The 15,808-nt window shown below is 37.4% G+C and overlaps 1 protein-coding gene across 2 annotated transcripts in view; it reads left to right on the plus strand.

The window, feature by feature from the left end:
• The window catches only part of FANCI (FA complementation group I), a 2,406,750-nt gene that overhangs the window by 1,520,097 nt on the left and 870,845 nt on the right, over nt 1-15,808 (plus strand). For both annotated transcript variants that reach the window (XM_044078210.1, XM_044078208.1), the window contains exons 24-25: nt 9,064-9,243; nt 13,831-13,997. In XM_044078210.1, the coding sequence (XP_043934145.1) occupies nt 9,064-9,243; nt 13,831-13,997 (347 nt within the window). The remainder of the gene's footprint in view (nt 1-9,063; nt 9,244-13,830; nt 13,998-15,808) is intronic.

A 15,808-nucleotide genomic window follows, 5' to 3' on the forward strand; every position in this document is an offset into this window, starting at 1 on the left:
TTTTGCCTACCTTTTGTGACTTAAAAAAATGGTGGTTCATGTTTTTTTGTAAATAGAAGTATTCTGTGAAGTCCTAAATGGTGACAGAGAAAAACAGTGAATCTCAGAAAAGTAAAACTGTTTCACTTTAGTCAACTAAGAAGAAAACCTGGCTGTTCTTGGAGCATCTGGCTAATTGGGGAATGGCTGAACAATTTAACATTTTCCCCTATTAAGTACTTATTTTTGTCCAGTAATATTTCTAACATTATAAAATTACTGTAGACGCGTACATGCAATGTAGAAAGTGATAATTTTTCCAGTACATGTAGTCAGCCTGCAGGTTAATAGTGCTGGTCAACAGCTACACCTAAAATTAGTAAGTAGTCATTCTCCATCATGAATAAGGAGCTCAATCTTTTCTTTAGTTGTATCTTGTGCATTCTTAATTTGAGCTAAATGAGTTGGCTACAAAATCTATTGGGAAGCATTAAAAGTCAAATTTACTACCCCAAGGTCTGTCTAAATAGATTTACCATAATAAGAAATTCCATCCTGACATTGTCCTATACCAGTGTTGTGTTACGTTATTGTACCATATATTTAGACATTCTCCTAACGTGAAACCTTTTGCTGCATGTGAGCTGGTCCCAAAGCCAAGTAAAACAACAAAAAATGTTGCAACAAGTGTACATTTTTTTTATAATTTGCTGCATCCTGCAGTATATCTAGACATGCAGCTTTGTGCTAGATTTGCTAACTCACTAAAATGTACAATTTTCCAGTTCTTTAACCTTTTGCTGCTGTTACAGGTACTACCTATTGTGGTACTGGCCTCAGGGATGGGGTTTGGTCAACTGTTGCCCTAGGCAAAAGGGCTCCATAGCATCCCCCCCACCACCACCATCATCCAGTGCCCCCCAATCTTTGTCTATCTGCACCAACCAGATTACTGGAGAAGCACCCCTGCTAGACCACTGCCCTAGGCGGCTGCCTAGTTGGCCTATGCCTAAGGCCAGCTGTGACAGGTCTAGTAAATCTTGCTCAAAACCCCTCTGGTTTGCTGTTTTCAGTTGTTCTGGTGGCAGGGAGATTTTGTTAGTTATTTTTGACTGAATCAAATGAGTTAGATTATTTTAGGAGTTGTAGTTCTAAATCAGTTAACTGCAAAATCAACCTTGTTGTTACTGTTTTTTTCTTGTAGGCAGCTGTCCTTTCTTGATTACATTTCAGAGGCTTTGTATTTGTGCATAAATTATGAAGGAGTAATGGCAATTGTATTGTAAAAATATAAAATTTAAGTACCATGACTCTCTTGGATTACAGGAGCTGTTTTTCGTTCTTTTACTTATCATTTTGCACATCAGACTTACATATGTATCTGTGTTTTTTTTTATCCTCTTCCCCATTCCCCACCCAACCATCATTGATCTCTTGTTTGCTCTAAATCCTGTCCACTCTTTATCCTTCCAGGGTACTTTATTTTCTCCTTTCTGGGTGTCAGAGATGTATGCCTTCACCTGATGGGTATTTTACCATTGCAAGCAGAGCCTTCCAGCTATTTAATCGTGTGCCTGTAGAGTAAGGAGTCAAATGGGTAGGTAGAGCGGTTATAGTGCTGCAGGCTGATCAGAGCTCCTTAGTAAGTGAAGCAATGTGCAGTGACATCAGTGATTGTGTTACTAGCACCTTCATGTCATGTGCTTAGATGTCTTGTCACTCCCACTTGCAGTGGTTCAAAACCTACATGGTCACTGGTTATCCACTGCACTGATTACCTTTCCTCTGCACCAGCTAACTGTCATCTTATGGTTTCAGCATTTTTGCTGTTCTTACTGTAGGAGTTTAAAACTTTTTTTCTGCATTTTGCTTGCATGATGTTAACCCCCCCCCCCCCCCCGCCCTTAGGTAAAACAAGTTTTGTTTATCAGCATTTTATTTTTTTATATTTTAGCAGCTCTTTGTTACTAAAGTGCAGGGGCGGCTCGTGGCATAGGGCTGCCGGACTGCAGCCCCCTCAAAAATAAAAAAGAAAGAAAAATGAGAAAGAAAAATGAAAAATAAAAAAATTAATTGTTTCAAAATTCGCGGACTTCGCGCATAGACCGAGTCCCGACTACTGTCAGTCTATGCGCATGCTCAAGGCAGTCCGGCCGTCCCCATAGGGGGACACAAGGAGACGTCTGTGCACTTTTACAGTGCACAGACTCGCCAGGATTATGGGTCGCGTCCGGACTGCAAGAGCAGCAGCAGGGACTCGGGACAGAGCATTACCGTCGGGAAGGAGCATTAGGATTAGGATCTCGCGGGTCTTTCAGTATTGCGCGGGAAGGATGTACGTTAGCTGGATGTATTCAGGTAAGGTGCCTTTTAATTTACAATGTTTATGTGTATGGAGTTTGTGCTTTTTAATTTACAATGTTTATTTGTGTATGGTGCTTGTGCTTTACTGGAGTTTGTGTGTATGGTGCTTGTGCTTTACTGGAGTTTGTGTGTGTATGGTGCTTGTGCTTTACTGGAGTTTGTGTGTGTATGGTGCTTGTGCTTTACTGGAGTTTGTGTGTGTATGGTGCTTGTGCTTTACTGGAGTTTGTGTGTGTATGGTGCTTGTGCTTTACTGGAATTTGTGTGTATGGTGCTTGTGCTTTACTGGAATTTGTGTGTATGGTGCTTGTGCTTTACTGGAATTTGTGTGTGTATGGTGCTTGTGCTTTACTGGAGTTTGTGTGTGTATGGTGCTTGTGCTTTACTGGAGTTTGTGTGTGTATGGTGCTTGTGCTTTACTGGAGTGTGTATGGTGCTTGTGCTTTACTGGAGTGTGTGTGTGTGTGTGTGTGTGTGTGTGTGTGTGTGTGTGTGTGTGTGTGTGTGTGTGTGTGTGTGTGTGTGAAAATGCCCCAGGTGCTTATGGTGGTGTGGTAGGGAATGCCTCAGGCTTGAACCCTGTACCCTGTATGCAGGTGTTAAAGACTTGAGTTCCCTACCCACCACCATTTGTAAAAAAATTCAGATTTTTGCCTCATATTCGATCTGATCTGTTCCTCATAATATCTGTGGTTTGTAAATGTTGCAATGCTTGATATTTGATGGTGTAGTAGTAGCATTGTTGCCTCACAGCTGCAGGTTCTTGGGTTTGATTCTTGGCTGGGGTTCCTTCTTTGTGGGGTCTGTATCTTCTCCCTGTGTTTGTGTGGGTTTGCTTTTGTGTCCTCCCATGTTACAAAGACATGTCTGCATTATTTCTTACTGGGCCTCTACTGAACATTGTTTATTTGTTCCAAGTCAGACTGTCCTGATTAAAAAATGTTAAATAAAATTGACAGGCATTTGAATTTCAGACTTAAGGGTTTCTGAATGTTTAATTCCTTACGTATTTGATGGTGCAGTGGTAGTATTGTTGCCTCACAGCTATAGGTTTTCTGGTTTGATTCTTGGTTGGGGTGGCTTCTGTCTGCATCTCCTCCCTGTATTTGTGTGGATTTGCTCTGGTGCCCTGCCATTTTACAAAGACGTGTCTGCAGTATTAATCCCTGCGTCTCTGCTGAAAATTGTTTTTGTTCTGTCCGCAGTAAAATTGACAGGCATTTGAATTTCAGACCAGGTTTCTGAATGTTTAATTCCTTGCATAATTGATGGTGCGGTGGTAGTATTGTTGCCTCACAGCTATAGGTTTTCTGGTTTGATTCTTGGTTGGGGTGGCTTCTGTGTGGAGTGTGCATCTCCTGCCTGTGTTTGTGTGGATTTGCTCTGGTGCCCTGCCATTTTACAAAGATGTGTCTGCAGTTTTAATCCCTCGTCTCTGCTGAAAATTGTTTTGTTCTGTCCAAGAGTAAAATTGACCGGCATTTGAATTTCCAACTTCATGTTCTTCAGAATACATAGTAGCACAACCTTTTTTTTTTTAGCAATTTTCGAAGTTTATAAGATGAATATTTTAAATTTGTCCCTATTTTTGGGACTGTATTCCCCCATTATTGGCTTCGTCCAGGTTTTTGTGCTAAGGTTGACAGCTATGGTGAGAACTGAATTCACTAAATGATAGCCATTTAAGTTTCAGTCTTCCTCTTTTTTTACAAAGCAGCTGATGTGGCGTAGTGGTATGTTACTCTGACTGTTTTTTGCTCAGGGACCTTGGCAGTAAAATATATGGTGGCAACACAACATTTTATTCTAGCAACTTTCCAAGATTATACAAGCAATGTTTAATGTGTCCCTGTTTTTGGGCTTTTGACCACCCTCCCCAATACATTTTGGCTTTTTCCAGTTTTCTTGAGCTGCGAAGTTGAGATGCACTTGAGTATTGAGTAGATTTTACAAGGAACTGAGAGCTGCAGGAGAATAGAAGTTTAGTGCTTTGCCAAGTTAATACTATAGCACAACAGGCTGTGTACTTGCTTTTGATGCAGAAGGTTGTGGGTTCTACTCCCACAAGGGGTAGATGCTGCCGTACTGAGAATGTTCTCCTTGGTGAAGATACTAACTATGAGTTCGTTATCAGTTTGCCATCCATTTCCTCTTGCAATATTATTACTAGCTTATCATTTTTTAATGTAATATAGACAATTTATTCCTGAGGGGCAACAGACACTTTATTTTTCGATGAAACCATGAAATATAAAGGTGATTGCTAGCAGCAACCACTTCATTAGTTACAGATTTCTTTAATGTGGAATTATTTAGTTGACTGACTTCAGAGATTGTGCATATTTACTGATAATGGACTGTAGAATTGTGCATATTTACTGATAAAGGTGGACTGTAGAATTGTGCATATTTACTGATAATGGTGGACTGTGGAATTGTGCATATTTACTGATAATGGTGGACTGTGGAATTGTGCATATTTACTAATAATGGTGGACTGTGGAATTGTGTATATTTACTAGTAATGGTGGACTGTGGAAGTCTGAGTAGACTTTTATGATAAATGTTCTCAACTGGGGAGTTTTGCTATTATGGGTGAATATTGTTTGTTTAATTGCTCACTGGAATAAATGTTCAAAACAAATTTAAAACATCCTGTAACAAGTGTACTGTATTGTACAAGGAATATAATTTTAGTACAATGAGGAAGGTGTATCAAAGAGCACATGTATGTTTCATATGCAAGGAGCCTATGATTAGAAAACAGCCCAAAATTAATCTTTATCTGCCACTGGCAAAATGTATTTTCCTTGAATGTGGGTTTCAATGCTGTTTCAATGAATGTGAGTTTCAAGGGCAGATAAGTTTTAATGCTAAGTTTTCATTGTGAGACTGCATTGCTTTGTTTAACAGATGACTTAGTGTTTGTGCTGTAAAATACAAAATAAAACTTTCAAATGAAGTCCAACTCATCATAGAAGTAAAGCAGTATGCACATTAGTGTTTATGGTAAATGGAGTGAAATAGCCAAGTATAATGGTTCATTGGAATGGCTGCAGAGGCTCCATTCAACCATTATTTTGTCAGGGGGGGAAGGGCAGCAAACTCAGACAGGCCCAGCTGAACTATACCTCCCAACTGTCCAGATTTTCAAAGAATGAATAGATTTTTGCTTCTTATTTTTGGTTTGTTCATAAAATTTGTAGTTTTAATTCCTAAATGATTTGCCAGACGTCACTGTAAGTTTCAGACTTCATAACCTTCAGAAAAATGCATGTTAAAGTAAGAGCTGTTCTATCAACTGTCTCAATTTATACAAGAGCAATTTTAGTACTGTTTATATGTGCGCCCAATATATTTGGCCTTGTTCAGATTTACTGCATTAACAGGTTGAGAGGTACATGCAAATAAATTGCTTTATAGAATTAGGCATAGCCAACCTCTCAACTGTCCCCAATTTTTGGCTCAAAATGTTGCTCTTCCCCCTTATAATCCCTCCGCAAAATAGCAATTTTGGAAGAAAACATGGAGGGCTTACAATTAAGAAATAACTGTAATAATCAAAGTTATAGATTACTTGAAATGCATGTAGATTCTTTTTATATTTTGTCAGCTGCTCAAGGTAGCAGTACTAATATTAAAGTGTCCCTTCTTTGACAGGTAGCAGCTGTATTGTGTGTCTATTTTATATTTTTTGCATCACGTTTTTGTCCATTTTTCATAAAATTGTGATTTTTGGCAAATTAGTGACATCACTAAAGACTGAAGTTAGAAAATGACAGACATTTGAGTTTCAGATTTTATACCCTTCAGAAAATTCATACTAATGCAAGACCTATTCTATTATCTTTCTAAGTTTATTAGAGCAATATTTAAAAATTGTCCTTATTGTTGGGCCTTTGTCCCACTTCTGTGTATGGCTTTGTCCAGATTTCTTGCTCTTGATGTTGAGAGGTATGACAAATGTGTCAGGGCCATCACAGTCAGACAGAGAGATTTCAAATTGTGACATGCTTGTTGCACCCCACTCCCCCATGTAGTGACTCTGGATGTGTCCAAGCAAGGCAAGGAGTAGTTGTATCTACCTTGGATGGGGAGGACACACTGCATAAGTACTACAGTGGCTTTTCATCTGTCCTTGATTTTGCAGAATGGTCTGGTTTCTGTCATATTTTGTACTGTTGATTTATGCTTATTACTCAAAGTGCCTGTTGCTCTGTGTTTTTAAGTAGCAATGCTTTAATGACCATAAGGTAAGCTTGTCTGAGATCGTAAGATGCAAGTAAGCTTTAATAAGCATACTGTTAAAGAATTGCCAACATTGAGAGCCTTTCTGTTGTTGCCATGCAGAGAATACTTGACTAGATAATGTATAAGCCTTGGGTATTAAAGGACAGGATTCCATTATTTTAAAAAGCTCATTACACTTGTTGGAGACTTCCAGTCATCTCTACAGACTTTACCCATAAACTAAACAGAATGCCAATCATGTGTGGTCCATAACCTGTACAGTAATCCTTTAAGCAATGTATCTTGAGCTTGTTTCTTGTTTGCTTTTCATTTTTACTATTATCATGTTTTCACCATGCAACAACTTGTCCGGCAGCAGGTCTTTTTGGATAAGAAACATTTTTACAAGTGGGGCATCACATATATTTCTACTTTCAGCATGTTACTTGGTACTTTAATAAAGCTGAATATATTATAATTAGGACTGCAGTGCAAGGAGAAGTGGTTTGAGTTGAGTGCTTCTGGTTTTTCTTATACTTGATTTTGACTGGCATTCCAGTAATGTATTTAAAAAGTAATTTATTTTTTCATGCCTCACAACCTTTTGTTTCCATCTAGATATTAAGTAAGCTGTCATGCAGCCAATGCATTGAAATATTTTTATTCTTCTACACTTATTTTTGTCTTGATTGGACTTTCATAATGATGGTTTGCCACCCAGGGCAGCGTATTTAATTAGTTAGTTTTTTGTGGTTTTGTTCATAGCTCCTCCCCTTTCTGGTTGACCACACCCCCTCCCCTTGACCCCACCCATTCAGCTGTCTCCTGCAGCCCCCCTGTGATTTGAAGTCACCAGCCGCCACTGCTAAAGTGCCAATTTTGTAATGGCCTTTCAGCAAGATAAAACTGCCTTGGACTAGTGAAGCTTCCTTCAGTTGTAGTTTGTTGGCATTTTTTAGCTAGCAGATGAGCTGATATATTCTTCTCTAGCTAGATCTTCATTCATGTATCTGCTGTTTGAAAAACACATAGGCATGACCTACGACAAAGACCCTTTTCAGCCATGACCTGTGTAAGTAACAAAAACATCCATACAAAGATAATGAAAACATTTACAATATGTACAAATTAACATTGTTGAAAGAATAGCACATATAAAATTAATAAAGAGAGAAATTAAAAGAGTGGTAAAAATATGTTGGACAAGTATGCAGTGTAGTTATCAGATAGCAGGTTCCTTGATACACTGAGTACCTAAAGTGGGCTTCATGCTTCTGTTTAAAGGCTACAGTTAGTTTTCATCCTTCGGTCTCCATTTGACATTATTAACTTTCCTAACTATTGGTAGAAGTCTGACAGGGCAGCAGGCAAACATACTAAATTACATTAGTGTGTTTACACCCATACTAAAAACAAAGGCAAATATTAAAATGCAGTTTTACCAAAAATGTACTTTTCTGAAAATTCTTGTAAGGGAGTCCAGCTACCCTCTTAAACCCACTCTAATTACTGTAATATGACTAGGCAGGGTTTAAGGTTACCACTCTCCACTACAAAACAGTACCATATAAAATACAGTATACAAAAAGGAAAAGGTAACTGCATTAAAAAAAATAACAACTGAGTTTACTATTACTTGCAGAAGATGTACTATGGGTTTGGGGGCACTAAAAGTTATTTATGACAGCTGCCCAGAAAAAGTTTGAATTTCAGTATTTGCATTTTTATATTTTGACTTTTGGTTGTGTACCACAACAGGATTTAGCTTAATGTTATTTAATGAATGACCTTTTTCTAGTGAAATGTTAGCATTTCTGGTGCACAAAAAAACATTCAGATGTATATCACCAATTTATTATTATGCGTAATATATTTTATATGTGGAACTTCTAGTTACATAGCTGGTACAGGAGACAAGATGGTACAAGCTCTAACTTAAAGCAAGAATAACAATGCCTTTTACAGTATCAAAAGCTCAACCTACTTCATGATGCATTTACAACTATTTGCAGTTTAAGACCAATCATAGTAACAAAGGAGTGCCCTTGTTCATTTTTTATATCCAGGGAAGATTTAATTAAAACGTAATTACATATTCCAGGAAAGTACCAATATATTCCACTGTGTATATTTATTTCATCCTTCAAGGTTTGTACTAGCATAGACATTCAGAGTGCTGGTGGACTGCTTTGTTTACATGTTCCTTAAGTACAAGAGTTGCTCACTGATGCTTTAAGCATGTTGCACAATTATTTTGCATCAGCCTGACTTGTAATTAGAGTTAGGAAAACGTACATCTTCCATTTTAAAGAGATAAATATTACATCTCACATGAAAATAATAAGGCGTTTAATATATAGCAACAAATCCTGCAACTTCTATACATTACTTCAAATTCCTAGGGAGAACTTTGTATGTTTGTCTGTTTTTACTGACAATTGATACTATGAGACTTATACTAGCCAGTTTTCTTTTTTTTTTTTTTTTCAGGGACAGTTCTCAAGGTCATGAAGAAAGCCTTACAGTTCTGCGTTCCAGCAGTGAATTCATGCGCTACAGCGTTAGTGTAGCTCTGCAGAAAATACAGCATTTAGAGGAGACTGGGCATACTGATGGACCTGATGGACAGAACATAGAAAAAACATTTCAGCACCTTTGTGAAATTACCAAGTATGAATGAGCAGTTTCATTTTAAAATTGCATGCAAACAGGTTTTATGTATAGTAAAACATGCAAGTAGTCGTTCACCTCATGTTTTCTCTCTGTGTTGTATTATATTCAATATAATTCACAACTATTTATATATCCTATGTATATTTTCACCCCGGGGATCACTTCTGTGGCTCTGTTTGACAGGGGCACAGGAAAATAATTCTCTTGGGTGGTGAAAGCCAGGGTACATTTTTTGGCTAGGCTTGTGTGGGCCGTAGGGCCGATAGCCTAGTACCTACCTATGAACCTATCAACCTATATGTGTAAATAGTTCATTGATGAGCTCAGTCGCAGTAATTTCCAAAAATCATGAACCCAGGTTTCCTTTGCTGTCTGTATTAAAAGCATCTTTATGTTATTGGTACTTTCTCAGTCTTTCCCTCTCAATGCATTTTAGACCTTATCGTATCTTTAATCCTCTGAGAAAGAGCTCTCAATTCTCTTTCCATCTCTATCTTTTTCTTATGAAACATAGGGAACAGCTTTGTGGGATGTTGCTGAAGTGGTGTCCTATCCAAATGTCCTGTCCCATAGCTCCTCAGCTGGGTCTTGCATTCTTTGTCTCCCCTGCCGGGTAAATCTTTCCTTTTTTTTAAATCCTACAAGGCTGTTGTGGGTCTAACTATGTCCTCCTACCCATTGGGTAAAACACTGAGTTGCTGGGTACCATACAACATTTTAAATCTGATCTTCATCTCTCTGGCAAGCCATGTTGCTGGAATATCTGAATTCCTGTTGGTCCTTCACTAGATCGAGTAGTCATTGTCAACAAAGACTTTTGATTGTGCCAACCTTTAAACCTGCCCTTTCCTCCAATGTTTGGTTAGTATATTTTCTTTTTGTTGATACAAAGCAAATCTAACCACTCTCTGTCAGCATTATTTGTTGATTTTAGCTGCTGGCATGTTCACTGTATATGCTCTGTTAGTATGGATTTCATGCTTGGGTATTTCAGTCCATTCATATAGGTATTTTTAATAACTGTGTTCAGTCACTGCCCTCTTATAGTTTTAGAATTGTAGAGAAGCATGGGTTTCCCTTCTAGAGTGGTCTTTCCAGCTCAATTACTATTTTTTGCAATTCCTCATCTCCTGTCTCCTGTTTTATCTGTTTTTCTGCTTCCTTAATCTCAGTAAGAATATCTGGGTGGTCTGAGAGAACCCTTTCCATTTTTCCATTCTTTTCTCATTTGCAGCCATGTAATCTGTTACAGATCTTCTTATTTTAAAGATCTCTTCATAGATCTCATCTATTTTTATCTCCATGGTATTAGATAGGCTGACTTGCCTTCAACTCTGATCACCCATTACTTCCTGCACTTTTCAAGCCATTCCTCTGAATCCATCCTTTCATAAGAACTGAGCATTTTTTCAATCTTTTGTGGAGATTTTTTCTGTATTTCAATTCCTCTAGTTGACATAGACAATTCCGTAGTTAATAGCTTACTATTGTATTAGAGTGACACACTTACAATCTTTCCAGGTCACTTAGCTTAGAGTTCACATAACTGCTCCTTATCTGCCTGGTGCCATACTGAAAGTTCTGCTGTCTGCAGTTTTTAATACTTTTCTCTTATGCCATACTGTTATCAAGAGCAACTCTCTACTGGTATTATTGCAGTTTTACTAATAAAGGTCCTAGTTGCTTTCTCATGGCCCAGTACATATACAGGCTGTGCTTACTTTCTCCAAAGTTTTTATTTGAAGGTATCCACATCATGTATTTACTAGCCAATAATGGAATTTTACCCAGATTTGTCAATTGTACTGACTTTTTTTCCCAGATTCAGTTTTCACTCTGGTAGAGCTCTAATCAGCCTGTTGGAGTATGCATCCATCATGGATTTCCTAAAAAGCAACACCATCTTAAGAGCCATATGTAGACATTGTCATTTCTAATAAATTGTGTCAGTGGTTATAATAGTCCTTCGGTATATTTAGATTTGAACTGGCTAGTGGTACTTGATTTTCCCATTTAACCATCACTCTTAGAAGTTAATGGAATTTGTCCAAATGACATTTGTAGCAAGCTAGACCTGTTCGTTTGGTTTAGAAACATCTGGTTTTCATTGAAGTTGGTGTTATTCACAACTCCTTTATTCAGGTCCTAGCTGCAAATACTTTGACATAGCCGGAGTGCGTAACTTAGTGTGTGCTTTACCAGTGGGTAGAAATTGCTGTTGGTCTGCTGGCTCCACTTGTTTTTAAAAGGATGACACCCATTCTTGTTTCACTGTATAGTCATGTTAGGCCCACTAACCCCTGGAAGAACTGTAATTGGGACAGACAGTGGACAGTGAGATAATGCATCAACAAGGCAGTAAGTAGTATGGTTGAACATGTTGTATGAAGGCCTCTGACTGGATGAATGACTGCTGAATAGTTTTTCAATCAACCAGTGCTTACTGGCATTTCAGTATACATTATAAACTCATTCAGCTGGTCCTTAATAGTGTTCTACTTATTGAATGTTTGAGAAACATTTTGCATAGTTACTACACTCCTAATCTTTTATCCACAAAGAAAATGGTTAGCCTCCCTACTTAAAAGAAAATCTTGTTTTCAGATCAGAAGCATTCTGTTTCATAAAACATGTGCTTGATGTTGAAGAAATGTAGCCATCAAATTTTAATGCCTTGAATTTTTCCAGTTGTTATTGTGTATTCACTGTCATCAAAAGCAGTCCTATAAACTCATTCTGTTTGTCACTTTTGAATAGTATACTGCCCTCTTAATTTCTTCTGCATAAATGTTGCAATTTTGAGTATGTTACTTCTCACAGTTTGTTCTGGATTTGTGTCCTGACAGAGGAAAAAACTGATTGTTTAGTTACATGTCATGTGCAGTTTGTATCTGACGTTCAGTTGCCTATGTGGTATTGTGCTACAGTCCTAGGATCTGAATTCCTTTTAGGAGATGTCTAGTTTTCAATTGTTTAACTTCTTTCTATCCTGCAAATATATATCTCCTTTATTTGAAAATTGCCATTAATGCCTATCAACTCCACAAGGAGGCTGCTATGAACTTCACATCCTTTAGCAAAATAATTTTTCATGGTTTCCCATATATACTAGTACCCGATTCTTGTCTTGGAGGATTTCTAAAATTGCTTTCAATCACTTATTTACCTTTCTGGTTCCTCAGGAAGCTTATTCTAGGGAAGATTGCTCAACAAGATGGAGATACAGTGCACCTCATTTTATATTTTCCATCCAGGATTTTTCAGACGTCCTAGCAACATTTTTCATTAGTTGCTTATACAATCAGGGGGCAAGCAGTTTTTCAGCAAACTGTCAACTTGACTGGATAATTGCATATGCCCCTCAAGTGGCCAGCAGATCTTCCTAGGTCTACAGGGCTACGTTCCAACTGAGGAATAATTTTTTTGCACACTTAAAAGAATTGTCCCTTCAGAGCATCTATACTGCAGGTGTTTGGTACATTATACATACATTTATCAAGCATTATGTCGTGAATATTGCTTGCAACTATGGGCTGAAGCAGGGCTGCCTTACAACTTCTATTTTCCACTATGCTTTCCTAGGAAACTCCTCCTCTTCCTTGGATGACTGCAGATGGAAGCTCAGTCCTTCAGAAAGGCTTCCTTGCTAAGCATTTCACAGAGGTGGTAAGCAAGCTGTTTTATCAGCTCATAGAGTAAGATGCTGCATCTGCAGACATAACATCTTTTGATGTTGCCTTTTCCTCCTTTAATAGATGAGTTGGCTATTTTCACTTATTAGCTTTTCAGTTTTTTCTTTTATCATTAAGCCGTTTAATGTGTTATAAATGAACTGGAGAGTGATATGCTCCTTCCTTTCTCTTTGCTGACATTGCTTTGCTCTTGTCAACAATGTAATGAGTTGTGAAAAAGAGGGGCTGCTGTTCAAGATTACTACTTTAAATATGGTATTTGATCACCACCCCCCCTCAGAGTTAGTAGAGTTATTTGCAGTACTTGCTGTTTGCAAACAAATTGTTGCCCAGAGATCTGGAGTTACATTAAGTTGAGTGTAATTAGCGTTTTGTCTGTCTTTTAGGTTCTTCTGTACATGATGCATAGGTCTTTAAATATCCAGCATGATAGTACCAGTTTTACACTATTTTGGCCCAGACAAAAGTCCTCCTTGTATTCCTGATACCACAATGATTTATTTCGGGCCACTTCTTGTGACTTGAAGTCTGCTTATGCAAGATGAGGGTTCATTGATTGCACCCCAGCCTGTAATTATTGAAACTCCAGTTTTGGTTTCTAAATAAGTTGCTTTAATCTGATATGAATACTGTTCTTTCACTGGAAAAAAAACTGCCAAATTTGAGGTAGAGAGGCTGTTATCCTTTATTTAGTTTTCTCAAAAAAAAAAAATGATGGTGACCCATCTGGAGACAGGAAATTCATTTTCTTGACACTGTTTACAAATGGATGCCTTTCTTGTAAGATTTCCTAAGAAATCGCATAATCTGTTCTCGTTGTTTACAACATTGCTTATTAAATCAGTTGAAAACTGCATACAGTCAGTGTGTATGTTTTTTTTTCCCCTGTTAGGGTTTTGCTGTGGCGATATACTTCGATTCCTTCTGCAGTGGAAGAGACCGGAAAAAAAGAAAAGGGGAAGACTATCTCCCTGCTGTGCCTCGAAGGATTACTGAAGGTGTTCATTACTGTTCAGCATCGGTACCAGATGAAAATAAAGTCGTTCCTTTATGCATTAGGTGAGTTGTCTTAGTGTTTTTGCACGTATTGAACTAAATGAAGCTAATACTGAAACAGTTAAACACACATTGAGTGCTCTGTTTTCACCCTATGTTATCTCGCTGAATATTAAAAAAGCAGTTCATTACTAATTTTAACTAACTCAGGCAACATTTTTAACAAAATTAGCTAAGTAGGTCAGTGTTTAAAACTAAAATAAATAAAAGGGAAAAGGAGTAGAGTGTAGACCCAAAAGCAGGACTTGTATGTAGCCAGTCAGCATTTATATTCCAGCTTCTGAGTTTGATGATCAGCTACTAGTACTATCCACCACTGCTTTCTGTGGTCTAGATTTTAGTTAGGCCAGTCTACGTATCAGTCGTGGGAAATTTAGTGATCTAATGAATCATGGGAGGGATGTACAACTCCCCCAAACATTTATATTGACTTCTTTATTGAAAAAAAAAAGATATTTAAGTTTTGGAAGTTTAGACATGCATATTGTATATTAACATTGGGCTGTGAATATGATCATAGCTAAACATTAGATGGCTGAGGTCTTTGCATGTGTGAAATGAGCTGAATATTTTACTTTGGGGCATTTTTCACTTGATCACAGTAAAATAGCAAAGGCTATTATGTCAAAATGTGGTAGTTCAGGGATGGCTGGCGCACTGTGTTAACAAGCAACTGATTTTACTTTTACTTCACCGATGTTGGATGATCACGTTCTTGAAGAAAACTGTATATTAGAGTTTGTTTCACTTCATAACATTCACGCATCAGATTTGTATAAATCAAAACATAAATAAATAGCAAATAGCAAAACCGACAACACTGAAAATAATAAAAAAAAAAAAGCTGAATAAAATCACACTCCTTTAATAAAACCTCAAGTAAGCAATTTCATCTCTCTGTATTCAGCCAGAGACTTCATCAAACTGAGGTTACAGTAAAATTAACCATTTTGAAATAGAATAATAAGCACATTTTCACCTCAAAATTATCTGCCAATGTCATTTCTTTCAGTTTTGAGAAGTTTGTATGTATTTTCTCGTCAAGTTCTCCAATAGAAGTGTTGTTAAAAGCCACCAGTAATTCCAATATTGCAAACTTGCCTTTTGGTTTAGTCACTCTTAGACCTTTTGGCACCCTCTGTGCCTTTAAGCTATTCTCAAAGAAGATATTGTCCCATTGCACACATTTAAGTTTAGTGAGATCTTTGTCGAGTTGCATAAAAGCATCAAAGTGATTAACATTAGTTGTAATCAATACCTGCTGTTCTTTATTGCCCAAAGGATCAACTGGCAGTGCTAAACAACCGAGTAAAATGTCTTAATTTCTAATGTTGTTGGTACCCCTTTTATTCTGCCGTATTACTACCGTATTCACATTTCCATCACTACTGGTAATAAAAGATTCAGTCTGAGTGTCATTTAACATACATCCAGCGGTTAATGACTTAAAACTGTTTCCAAAGCCCGTTAGATTCTCCATAACACTGAAACAAACAAAAATAAATAGCAAATAACAGCAAAACGGACTTGGTACTGAAAATAATAATAAAAAAGCCAAGTGTGTTTAACCAAGAAGATGAGCTAGAGTGGCTTGAATATTGTTGGTAAGTAAAATTGAATGTTTGTTTTCCACCAGGTTTGAATAATCGTGAAGATTTTGTTATGTTTTTAAAAAGGATGGGGTTAAAACATTAATTGTTTATGTAGTCTTGTGCTTTAAATTATGTGATTATTGTTGTATTTAAAAGTGGTTCATTTTATTGTAACCTCAGTCTGATGAAGTCTCTGGTTGAATACAGAGATGAAAGCGCTTA

Source organism: Protopterus annectens, chromosome 7.part0 (assembly GCF_019279795.1).
Source record: "Protopterus annectens isolate FY-2018-M chromosome 7.part0, PAN1.0, whole genome shotgun sequence".
NCBI lineage: Eukaryota > Metazoa > Chordata > Ceratodontiformes > Protopteridae > Protopterus > Protopterus annectens.